We start from the raw sequence: 13,031 nt of genomic DNA, 5'->3' as shown, positions 1-13,031 counted from the left end.
AAAGGATAAATGTATGTATGATCTACTACCACAGAAAGGATGTGTGGGTGAGAAGTACACAGAGATCCTGCGCGCAGACTGTTAGCATGTGTGCCGTGTCCAAGCTGTGTTTTTTTAATTTGATGCCAGTGAAATGTGCAGCCTGTTCTCCAATCTTGGTTAAGTGTGAAAAAAAAGACAAAAACACAAAACAAAAAAGAACAGAAAAAAAAATCAACAAACAAAACATGTCCTCACCGGGCATTTGCACTCTCCTTCTCACAGTCAAGCTGACTTGACCATTGCGAGCGGCTGCGTGCATCAAGTCTATTACGTATTTGTGCGGTTTCCCAGCAACCACATTTTTATCCACAGAAATGAGCTCATCCCCGGGTCGAAGCCGCCCGTCGCGCTCAGCGGGAGTGTTCTCTATTATAGCGCCAATGACAATCTGTTCAAAGACAATCAATATTAGCAGCATAGATTAGGGTGAAGGAGATGAGTCGAAGACAAGTGGAATCACACAACAGTTGCTTTACTTAGCTTGTAAACTACCTTTGGGTCATGGTAACAGTTTTTCACCTTCTTTATATCCTTATGTCACATTCTTTCTCTGTCATAGACTGCATGCTGTTGTACAACGAGGACAAGTTAGCAAGGCGTTACTTCAGTATGGGAGGCACTGAGCAGTTAGAGGGTCAGCAAAGTGTGAGAAGGCCACTTGTGTGCAAGTCTGCGTGTGTGTCTGGAGGCTGTTTTGGTCAGATGTTTGGGACCAGATGGAGATTGTGAGACAAGATTAAGTGCAAGTCAGATGAGGCTGGTGTGTATGAGGTTAAAATATGAGTGTGGTCCAGCCCGTCCCATACGAGCCTTGTCACGGGCGTCCGGACTCACAGCCTGCACGGCCTCGTCTCCCCCCAGGATGCGGAAGCCGAATCCAGTCTTCTCCCTCAGCAGGTGCACCTCCACCTCTTCGTACTCCGGGCCTGACGCACAGGAGCTGACGGTTAAAACGATGCTCGATTTTCCGCCTTAAACAAAAAAAACAAAGTTTTCTGTACTCACGTCTGCTCTCATAGATGGCCCTTGACTTCTCATAAAGGTCATACGGGTCGGGTTTGTTAAGGTCGAAGCCTTCGGTGGAGTCAGGCACAGAAGTGCGGTGCTGTGGCTGGTTTGGGAAGGGCGTACCAGGTGGCAATACTGGACCAGACAGATTTGCTTGAGGGCTGCTGTGTGGATCCCATTGGTCAGGTAACTAGAAGGAAGCACCAACAACAGATGTTTAACTTAACTCAGTTTTGCCTATTCATTCTTATTGTTTGTCTTAAATTAATTATTACTTATTATTATTATTTTATTATTAATTATCACTATAAATAATAGTTCAAACATGTCACTATGAAGGCTTCAAAACTCCTTCTGACAAGTATTCAGGATTAAACACATCAAATGTTTAAGTGCTGGACACAAAAGACTGTTTTTGCATTGTAGGTTTAACTTTCCATATCTAAACATAATAGGCTGAACATGGGCATTATGATCTTTCAAGCAGTAATGAATGCCATGTCAAAGCAACAAAATTAAAGACAACAGACACAATTTTGGAAATTTTGCTTTTGTAGATATTCATCAGTAGATTTGAAATGAAATGATCAAGATGTGAGTGAAGTGCAGACTTTCAGCTTTAAGTCACAGGGTTTAATAAAAATAACAGATTAAATGGTTGGGACAGTTTTCTCATATTAACAGGCTTAAAAGTAACCAGACAGTTAAATGTGAGTCTTTGTTATTTTATGATAACTTAAGGAGATAAAAGGTCCAATGTTGTTTATGAGGGTTAGATTTTCTAATGGTTCGCGGTCACTCACAATATGCTGATTAATAAGGTGTCAAAGTAAGTGAAGGAAGCCGTCACTAGCTTGGGGTCGAGTGCTTACTCTACGATCTGGTTTATTTTAAAAGCTCAGCAAGCTCAGCAACGCCAAAAAGTATAAAAGATAACAGAAGACAACTAAAGTTCATGATCACAGAGGGAATTCAAAACATTGTAACCAAGTCAGATTACTTTGCTGTAGATATGCGAATGTTCATGCCTTCATGCATGTGAACAGAGTTTAGAACAAGCTGCAAACTACTGGTTACATTTAACAACAGGAAGATCACATTACACATTAGTCAAGACTTTTGCACACTATAAAAATTTATTAGCATGAAAGAAGAGCGAAGTGTGGAAATGTAAACCAAGGCCTTCATTCAATCTATCCAACATGGTGGAGGCATTGTTATGGCATCGGCACACAGTCAGTTTTTATTGGTGATGTGACTGCCGACTGAAATAGCAGAATTAATTTGAAGTTACACAAAGATAAATACAGTACAGATGAATAATGACCCAAAATATACTTATGTTAAAAACCTATTAAGATAAAGAAATAAAATGCTATTTAATGGCAGAGACAGTCACAAGATATTAACTGATCAGACTATGCACCAACAAGCAGCTGCAGTACAGACGAGCAATGCATCGTCTTCCTTTGTGAAGGAATTGCAGCATTTAGCCCTTATGAAGTCAGTGTTTTCATTTCTGAATTTGCATCTAGGTGTTTAAAAAAAAGAAAAATCAGTCTTCTATTTATGATTAGTTTGTCCAGTTAACTTTGGAGCCTTTGAAAATGGGGTGACCGTAAAATGGCTGTAATTCTTTAAAGCCCTTGAATTAAAGCTGAAAGTCTACACTTCAATCACATCTTGATTGCCTCATTTCAAATTCACTGTAGAGGCAAACTTAGGAAATCTGTGTTCTTCTCTAAACGCTGACGGATGTGAGTGTGTGTGTGCAGATATGCACAACATAATGTTGAGAAGCAGATACCTAAAAAAAGAAACACGAGTTATTATCAAGTAAAGAAAAATAACTATTATATCATATTTCAAACTTAAATGCGGTGACAATCATCACGCGTTAATGTGCTGTGTAATGTAAAGGAGAACAGATTGTTCGGCCAGCAACAGGTACAGTGTAAAAATCAACCTGAAGAAGGTTTTTTCCCCCCAGCTGGTGCGATGTACCTTCTGAAGTGATCAAAGTAATAAGCAGCTCAGGGGAGGATGTCTCTTTTTACAATAAAGTAAAAGCCAAACACCTCTGAGGTAACACAGTCTCTGCAACCAGCGCTGATCCCTAACACACAGCCAGAAACACATTTAGTACAATCACTGTACCTGTTTGGAGGCCTTCCATGGAGAGATGTGGCCTGAGGAAGAAAAACAAAGTTATCACAGAGCAAACTCGAATAATCTGTTCCATTTTTAAGGAAAAACAGAAGAATCGACAAAAACAACTACACGGGAAAAAACAAAACAACGACGATCTGAGTACAAGGCTTTCTTCTAATGAGATAAAAATCAGAAATCTTCCCTTAATGAGTGACAAAAATCCTCAGTTTGCTGATTTCATATTTCTCTGTTTTGACTTTGTTTGTGTAACTCTTCTTAAACGGGTTTGGTTGTTGCGTTTGTTTTCAGCATAATTACATCATTAGCTGCAGGCGAAAGCACAGGCCCCCGCCCCTCCACACGAACCCGCAAACACACACGATTTGCTGTGAAAGTTGTGTATTATCCGCGCGCAGGAAGCACGGAGAGCTCTACATCACAACAACAATCTCATCACCACAGCTCCCCTGTGACTCCTGTAAGTCAAAGACATACAGAACATTTATGCTGCTAAGACCCAAATACATACATTTATACATGGAGGAAATGTACAGTAGCTGCCTTGTACAAACATTTAGACTGAATCTTTACACTTGAGGATAGAAATGCATAAACAAAAATCCTCTATCTAACGTGGGCGCTTGCAAAGTATTCTTTCGAGAATCCAAGCGTGCTTAATATCTGACAGTTTCTAAGATTTTCTGAGAAATGTCAGGGAGCGCCGGGTGGAATATGTGGTATTTATGGAACAAAAATGTGCAGTTGCTGGAGAAACTGGGGGGTGATTGCTGAACCCTGATGCAGCTTGCTTGCAGCAGCTTTCAACCTGTTGGGTGACTGAGAATTACAGGTGTTTTTGCATCTGAAAGCACACAGGAGAATGTGAAGGGATCCTGATTATGTGACTATTTCACTGGGGCTGATTTAAAAAAAACAACAAAAAAACAACTAATACCAAAAACCTGTTTACACTACTGTAGTGCCCCTACATGTGATGAGTCTGATGATGGTTGGCAGAAATGTAGCCAATAAACAAGTCTACTCAGTGCATTAAACTAAATCCACACACACAAAAGTTTTTTTCCTGCACGTCTCACAATTCCCAAGATATGAGCCAAAACATTTTGCAGTATTCATCACCATATGGTGGCACTGCCATTTTTCAGTAATGGCTCAGTCACATCAGAGCAAAAATAGGACGGCAGCCTCCTTGTGACTGGGGGTGGGGGGAATGGTGTTTGATGGTCACTCCACTGAATATTTTTCACATTCAGAAACCGGCTGCAAGCAGTCGAGGTGACCATGTCAATCGCAAGGCGATTACACAGGTGGGAAGCAACCTGTCTCCAAATAACTGCTGACTGACTGCAGTCACTCTCAGATTGGTGAAGGTTTGCAATTAATTGCCATCATTTATAAATGCAGACAGATTGCCAACACCTTGCAATCACATCTAAGTCAGTCTGCACCAGTGAACGCAACTTGTCTGCAACATGTCTCTCTGCAACAGCTGGTTTCTGGTTATATTTATATATTCTTGTTGCTTATATACCAAGCATTACCGTCAAAGTGCCAAAGTGCAGTCCTGCAGCAACTACGTCCGTATTTGTGGAAGAGTTTCTGAATTTCTGTTTCAGATCCATGAGGCTCTGGCTCGATGCTGAATGTAAGCAGTTAATGCGAGTTTCTTTTTTTAACATGAATTTCTGTGCATGTAGACAGCCAGAGATTTGCAGTTGTTCATTGATTTATCGCCGTATTATCACAAACAGATTGCATGTAATTTCCAGCTCAACCCCATTAAACTCCAAAGTGATAAAAGACTGACTCTTATTGCCGCCATCTTGACACACCAAAGTCACTTTGAAGCTAGCAACCGACTGCCAGTAGTCACAGACGTGGTCCTCATTCTCAAAGAGAAAGGCAACAAAACTTCAAATTCATCGCACATGGTTTCAATAACTCTGGTCATGCTACTTAAAAACAAATGGAATAAGATGCAATGACAATATCACCATAATAACAATCAAATGTAACCATAAATAATTACTGTCCCACTACATCGGTCTGCTTTTTAGATTTGTGAGATGAAGCCCAGAACATGTACCAGCAAACAGAATGGCAGAGCTTTCGATTTAAAAAAAAATTAAAAAAATCAGAGAGTGCGAGAGAGTCGAGGACAACTAAATACTATAAATCACTGCATGTCAGTATGAAGTGAAAATGAAAATTTAAATTCATTTCCTTTCACTTTTTCCCCCACTTTGAATCCCACCCTCCCCAATTTGCCCAGTTAAAAGCATCTTTGCAACCTGGAAATGTTTTCCATTTCAAAACCAAATGTCATCCATCCTAGCTGTGTCTGAGAGTGTGGAGGAGGGAGCAAAGCGAGGAGGGAAATAGAATTAAAACGCTCTCATAAACATTGATGAGCGCTATCCATGGTGCTACACAGTGGCGGCGGCGGAGGGAGGGCTCTTTGGGAGGCTGGGACTAATAACCACGTTCTGCAGGGAATACGGGCCTTAAGGGAAGCCTTTAAGGACTTCTAATAAGTCCTTTTCAGAAAACTTTCCTTAATGACCCACTGAAGGAAATGAGCTACAAGGCAATTGTCCACTCATATTACAGAGAACCATCATCCTTACAGACACATTTAAGCACATTTAAATGCAAATATAATTCACCAGCGTGTGTGGTGCACTCGCATGCATGCTGATGAATTACAAATGAATGACTTTTAGGAGGCTTCACATGGTCTCTCTCACAAGTCAGTGGTCAAACAGTCTGGCAGGCTAGCATCACAGACTAGCCTGCTGAGTTCTGGATGGCCTTCAGATTAGCCTGATTGGCTTGTGCAGCCTGACACCTTTTTCTTTCCAGCCTCAGTATGCATCCTCATTGGTGCTGCAACATGTCTCTGGTCTGTGGTTGGCTCCGCTTCAAACCGGGATGTCAGGGGACGGAGCTGTGAACATGACCAGAGCTCCGTGTAACTCTGGCAGTGTGCCCACGCTACAGTCAAGCAGTCAGACAACACACACACAACACACACAGTCACAGGAAGTCTAGCACTGTGTCTCCGTTACAGAGAGCTCTAATGCACTCAGTCACACATCTAAAATCACATGGTCAGCCTAAATCTCACTGATGCTCTGCACAAAAATTCTTCATCTGAGAACTCAAATATGTTTAAACATTTCTGACATTTTGCACATCTGAGTCACTGTAAAGGACCTTGTCCCCTCTTTCACCCTGCAGAGACGAGAGAGGCACGGAGCGAGCCGGAGAGCTTCCTGGTGTGTCAGGCTGATAGCCCCTGTGGGGTTGTTGTCTTGAGTTGTTTGACAGAAACTGGTGAGTTTGTGAGGAGATGGCGTCTTTGGGGGAAGGAGGGGGTAATCTGCCACATTCAGCCTAGCATCTAGAAGGATATCTATTCAGAAGGATATACTTTGCAACTGTGTATCTACATGTGACTCTGCATTAATGTGTGCATGAATTTTGTATCTGAAGCAGTGTTTTTGCAAAGGCTGACCACCAGGTGGCAGATGTTGGCTCTGCACGGTTGGGCCGCCACAGGAAGCATCGCAGCATTTGATCTGAGTGGCTCACATATACATCCACACATGCAGTGGCATACCCTGGTGTATTCTGTGTTCGTGCTGAAAGCACTTTAGTCATTTGTACTCATTTCATACAGACATCATCCTCATAGATCTCCAATTATTGCCAATAATGTATTCAAAGCAATCAGGACTTGCATAAAAATCAGCAAACCGCCCAGCAGCACTTACATCAGACAGTCTGATGTATCAGGATCACTAAGAACTAATGTCTTTGATGGCTTGTCAGGTCTGCAATCATAATTCGTGCCACACTTCAATTAATTAAACCTTAGATGCATAGGAGACTGATTGACTTCATTCCTAATTAAATACAATTCGCGAAAAGGGTGATGCAAACGAGGGCATCGCCATAATTCCTCTTTATTGTTTTGATATCATCTCAGAAACAAAGCATATTAACTCTGAACTCCTGGCAAATTATCTCTGGAGAAACTACAGACATAATGAGAAAAACAAGCATTAAAATGTGAACTTCAAAGATGCTGCACGCCTCATTCAAAACACAATGAGCTCTTGAGGTTTTCTCTTTAAACGGCTAAACAACAGAAGATGACTTTTGTTGTTTTTCACTTTCATGAGCAACAATGCTGCAGATTTAACTGCTGTGTAGTTTAGTGTGTGTGTTTCTGTCAAATGGTATAGGCAGCTGGGGGGAATTATCAAGTCAAACGCTGACCTGTGACCTGAACACCTCTGAGAGAATCGGAGCAAGAGTGCGTGTCAACAAATGCAGCTTCCACTGTGCAATTTTATTTCCTTGCAGGTGGCTAAACATACAGGAACTACAAAAAGTGGGAAAATGGCTACACTCCATGCGGTCCTGGCAGTACTGCAAGAATCTTTACTTCAAACTTCAACACCATGAAATTCTCCTCAGCCCCCTTTCTCGCCTCCTTTATAACTCCATTTTGATTTATTTTCTCACACCAAGGGTGTGCGATTGTCTTCTCCCTTCACTTTAAGAGGAAGGTAAAACGCTGAACATATGCAGGAGCATTACACATGGAAAAGAACAGCTCATTGCAGGTATTGTGGAACCTCTCCAGCCCCGAAATCTGTCAAAATACAAAGAGCCAACAGTCAAATAAGTCAGATTTAAATGCTTGTTTAAAAGGATAAAAGCCTGTGCCATTGTGAGAAAGCAATGGAAGTTTTGCAGTAGACAGGAAAACAGATCACAGCCAGTAATAAGACTCCATATATTCTCCTCTTGTCCCCACTTTCCTTCACCTAACATAACATCAAACTAGATTTGTATGCAGCGAAATGGTAAAAATGTAGTTTTGCAGCCCGTGCGAGCACAGTCAGTATATTCAGCCAAACAGCATCACACCATCCAGTTCATCCTGTTTGCCAGCTAGATGACACTCTCCAGTAATTTCTGTCCAAAGCACATTGCAGTAAAATAACTGCATTTATTCTGAAGATGAGTGGCCTCAGTGGGAATGAAACTGCTTTCCCCACAACAGTGCCGGTGCCATCTGTGCCCAGAGAGTCGCGCTACACCTGACGGTGAGTTTAACGCCACCTCTCATCCCAACTCCCCACTTCATTTTACATTTGATGTGCTGTATCTTAAAATTCCCTCCATGTCAAATCCCCCGCATGCCTCTCTGTTCTGTTTCACTGGAAAACATCGATGACATGTTGGTGATAAAGCTGCACTTGGAAACCGCTGAGAACACATGGTGCGATGCACAAAACACTTAGTGTGACATCTGCTGACACTTTTTTCCTGATCTGTAATATTGATGTGTATTCACTGGATGAGTCACCGCATATGAAATACACTAAACAACATATTGTTCATTGCATCCTTAGGTTATATCATTTCTTATAATCTGCCCTGCATCCATTTGTACCTGCATTGATCAAATTTCCCCACGGTGGATATTAAAGTTTCATTTTCTTAACCGACACAGTGTGAAATACATTTGAATTGTTTCACTTTTTATGACATTTTTCCCCCCTTGCCAACAGATAATTTGCACCAGACAAAATTATTCTTCCAGCTTCTAAAGTATTTATTATTCCAAAAATAAAATCTCATCTTAAGACCTGAATAAAATCCGAATAAATAGGCCGTGTTACTTGAACGAGTTTAAAAATAGAACAGGTCTCGAAATTATCATAATCAAAATCTCTTTAGCTCTTTCAGTGCTCACTGTCAACTCTACTTGACTTCTCTATTGCAAAGCTGCAGCTGGAGGTGACGATGCAAAGCAAAACGATGTTTGTGCACGTCGAAGCCAGAAACCAGCTTATATTTAGCGGGAAGCTGCTCTTGCACTGGACCCTTCTTTAATTATTCTTCTAAGTTATGAACGGTAACAAAATGTCACATGTGATTCTGCATTAATTGGAGTGAAATCGTTTTTGCCGCCACTGCAAACTTAAACAGATGAAAGAAGAGAAACTTGTTGGACTTTCACTATAACCAATTTGATAATTCTGGTTAAAAACAGTAATCACAGAGGTGCAGTGGTTAGCTCTGCTGCCTCACAGCACTTGGTTCAAGTCTTCCTGTGTTTATTACTACAGTCCAAAGACAAGCATGTGAGTCAAAACTACCCATGAACCTCTCTGTTTGCACCTTATGATGGCCTGGCGACTTAACCCGGGTGTAATCCAGCCCTGGTTCGGGTTCATATGGAACAGGTGCCAGCCGTTGGCAATCCTAAAGCGGACTGGTGGTTAAGAAAATTGATGGATGGGTAGTTCCCAGAGTTTCCAAAAGCAGGATCAGAGCTAGAACCTTTCCTGTGGCAAAACTCACAGTTTAAGGTTGTTTTCACATCTGCAGTGTTTGGTCAGTTTAAACTGAACTCTCACTCATTTTTTTCCTTCGTTTGTTCAGGTGTGAACATAATAAACAGCCACACTGAGGCTCTTTGGAGGAGATGGTGAACTCCACTGCAGTTTGTTTATGGTGCTAATGTGATCAGAACCAACTACCTGGGGTACATTGCAAGTTTGAGCTAAAAAACTTCCTGTAGCCACGTGTGCTTTGTATTCTCAATGCGGGAACGTTCAATAGATGTGCAAAGGTTTATACGGGCAAGCAGCCAGCTGTGAAATCAACATAAATTCTCCTATAGTCCAGAACAGAGCACCTTCTTCCTATATTTACTTTTTCTTGCTTCTGTCCCCAGACGCATCTGGCCAATGAGTAGACTGAACATTCTCACGTGATTTGTAATGACGCATTTTGGCTCGCTTTAAGCTCATCTGGATTTTTCTCTGTGTGAAAAGAGACCAAATCATAGGGAAAATACTACAAGTTTACAAACTCATCATTTGATTCGGTCCAGAGTAAATTCAAGAGACAGACACTTTTTCTAGATTTTAGATTAGAGTTTAAAAAAAATAAATATCACATTGCAGTTGTGCAGCTAGAAGTCTCAGGCTGCTTGAGGAGCTCCCATGAAGAAGAACAGGCTCGTCCACGCCCCTCTTTTCCACTCCCCATTCATTTACAGCTTATAGTTTAGCGAGGATCTGTTAGCTAAATGCAGCAGGGTGGCCTCTTATGCATTTATATGGTACTATTGCATTTCATTAACTTTGTGTCTTCTCTCCCCTGCAGTTCATGTTTTATTGTGTTGTTCTCTCTGTGTGCTCCCTCTTTTCCCCTTAAATCCAAGCCATTGTGGCAGATGGCTGCACCTCCCTGACCCTGGTGCTGGCGGAGGATTCTTCCTGTTAAAAGGGTTGTCTTTATAAAATTTACCATATTATACTCTAATATTATATTAAGTGATTTGTTAGTTCAGTAAGTTTATTTTTATTAAGACTGGGCAGAGAAATCTGCCTGGCGTACATTACTCATTATAGCTTTCCTAGTATCCAAAAAGGAGGAAAAAGGAAAAACAAAACAAGAACAAAAAAAGTGTAAAACTTATTTATACCTGTACCCATTAAAAATATTTTTGTATATTATCTCTTTTGAAAGACATAACTGAATTTGACATATTCATTATTATGTCAGAGTTGTTCACTATCAAAAAGGTTTCTTTAATACCTTTTCCCAATATTTACCCGATAGTAGCTTCTCCTACTGTGACATTGCACCTTCTTCCCTGAATTGAGAATAAAACCTTTGTGCAAAGTCTAAGAGTGACTTTAATTTTACTCTGAACAATATTCACATTATTTTCTAATAAAAGATTTGAAATTACTATTGTTATTTGACACTATATGAATCAAACTGAGTTTAACTTTCACTTACTGTTCTGTTCTATTTGGGAAGATTTAAATTAGGTGCCATTTACAAGCTTTTTTTTTGTAGAAAGAGTGTCTTTGTACTGGGAAACAGTCAAAAGAAACAAGGTAAATGTTGTCTCTCTCACCTGTTCCTCCTCTCTGTATGAGGAGTGTTGCTTCTGCTCCCACAGGACACTCTTTGAGCATCTCCACCACTCGTCCATGTCCAGCTGCAGCCACTGACTGCTGGTTTACCTCCAGGATCAGGTCTCCTTCTACCAGCCCCGATGCTCCCTGTGAGCCCGGCTCTAGCACCTGCACCACATCATCATCCACCGTTACTACACTTGGCTTCATGGTACCTTCCAATCTCAAACATAAAACTGCTTTTGTAAACCACAATCAATAAAAATGGGTTACAGTGGAAAGCTGCAATTGCCCACAGTGGGACCTAAATTCTAAAATCTTCACCGCACATGTTGTACTGTTTAAAGATTTATAGGAACAGCCATCTGAGCTACTTTGATTCAAGAAGACTGAGAAATTCTTAAAACAAAAGGGGAAAAGCACAGATGCTGTCATGTTGGTGGAGACAGATGTATATTGTGGTGCAGATGTTTTATTGTACACATACAACTGGGATGAGGATTAGCATCTGTCACATTCCCAATCAGCGACTCTAATTTATATCTGTTCCTTCTTTCCAGGTATTTAAGTATGCAGGTTGGGATTTTTTTCCCTTTTTTGCTCCACACTTCGCGGAGACTCAATTCGTACCACATTAGTAGATAGCAAACCCAACACAGGGTGAGCTCACTTTGTTCTTCTTATCTCGATCTCTTTCTACCAAGTCGTGTTGACCAAATTAAATTTTCTCTCACCTGCTGTCGTAACTCTACTTCAAGTTTAATTTGTAAGTCAGCTCGACTACTTTAGCGGACTGCTGAGAGTTCGCACTTGAAAGAACACATTTAATTCCCGAAATGCTGAATAAAAATTACAATTAAAATATTAAACAGGTCTGAAGCCGCTCACTGATGGAGGAGGCAGCGTTGGGACACTTCACCTGTTTAACTCGCTGACCGGTAGGACTGTCGGCGATGGTGAACCCAAATCCTTCTGCTCCTTTCACCATGGTAACTGTTAGCAGCTCTGCCCCTTGTGCTGTTGCCCCGGCAACAGCCCCAGTCCCAGAAGAGGCCATTGACACGTTGTCATTGTGAGGTGTGAGCGCCGATGCCGAGCCGGGCGTGGTGGGCGGCAGGGATGAGCCGTCCAGATGTGTGTCTCCGGGATGGGAAGCTCCAGCCTGGGCCAGAGCCTGACCAGGAAGCTGGGAGCTCAACGACAGGTACTCCAGGTACGGGTCATAGCTGCCGCGGCCATTCACCACCAGCGGGCGGTGCTCCAGTCCAATGGGCGTCAGGGAAGCGCTGGCTGCGCCGCTCGGGTCCTCGGGGTCGAAGGGCAAGGGATACCCTCGACAGAGCACAAGGGTCACGCTCTGACCGATCGGTACAGACTGGAAAAGTTTGACCACATCAGCGTGCGTGGTGCCGAGCACGCAGATGTCATTAATGTAGACGATGACATCACCTGAGGGAGGAGACAGGAGCAGCCTCAGTCACACGGCAGAATGTCACAGTAGATGCAGAGAAAACCAAAAGATCTGTTGTCAGCGGCTCATGTATGACATAGTGTGCAGTAAAAATAAAGGTGTCATCTCTCTGTGGCATCACAACAAGTTCGCCTCTCAAAAGTGCCACACAAGAACATGGTATCAGTCCACTGCCACGGCAGGTGACCTAAGTGTATGTGTGAGACAGAGAGATGAGAGAGGGGTCGGAGTCTTGGTGAGTATGATTCGTGCAAATTGACAGAAAATCTCAAAAATTCAAATGTGCAAACACCTACAGTCTCATGCACTGTGCATTATAATCCCCTGACTCCATCTCACAGTCGAAAACCCAAAATGCATGAGTACTATTATGTTATATA

The 13,031-nt window shown here is 41.9% G+C and overlaps 1 protein-coding gene across 5 annotated transcripts in view; it reads right to left on the bottom strand.

Annotated features, from left to right (window-relative positions):
• The window catches only part of LOC116318343 (membrane-associated guanylate kinase, WW and PDZ domain-containing protein 2-like), a 90,307-nt gene that overhangs the window by 8,297 nt on the left and 68,979 nt on the right, over nt 1–13,031 (bottom strand). For 4 of the 5 annotated variants that reach the window (XM_039615644.1, XM_039615645.1, XM_039615646.1 and 1 more), the window contains exons 10-15: nt 12,100–12,629; nt 11,180–11,348; nt 3,208–3,239; nt 1,048–1,240; nt 853–968; nt 238–430 (exon numbers count right to left, since the gene is read on the bottom strand). In XM_039615644.1, coding sequence (XP_039471578.1) covers nt 238–430; nt 853–968; nt 1,048–1,240; nt 3,208–3,239; nt 11,180–11,348; nt 12,100–12,629 — 1,233 coding nt within the window. The remainder of the gene's footprint in view (nt 1–237; nt 431–852; nt 969–1,047; nt 1,241–3,207; nt 3,240–11,179; nt 11,349–12,099; nt 12,630–13,031) is intronic. The other variant, XM_039615648.1, reaches the window with a different exon arrangement.

This window comes from Oreochromis aureus, linkage group 7, assembly GCF_013358895.1.
Source record: "Oreochromis aureus strain Israel breed Guangdong linkage group 7, ZZ_aureus, whole genome shotgun sequence".
NCBI classification, from domain to species: domain Eukaryota; kingdom Metazoa; phylum Chordata; class Actinopteri; order Cichliformes; family Cichlidae; genus Oreochromis; species Oreochromis aureus.
Note: the sequence above shows the minus strand (reverse complement) of the source record. Positions and strands in the feature narration are given on the sequence as shown.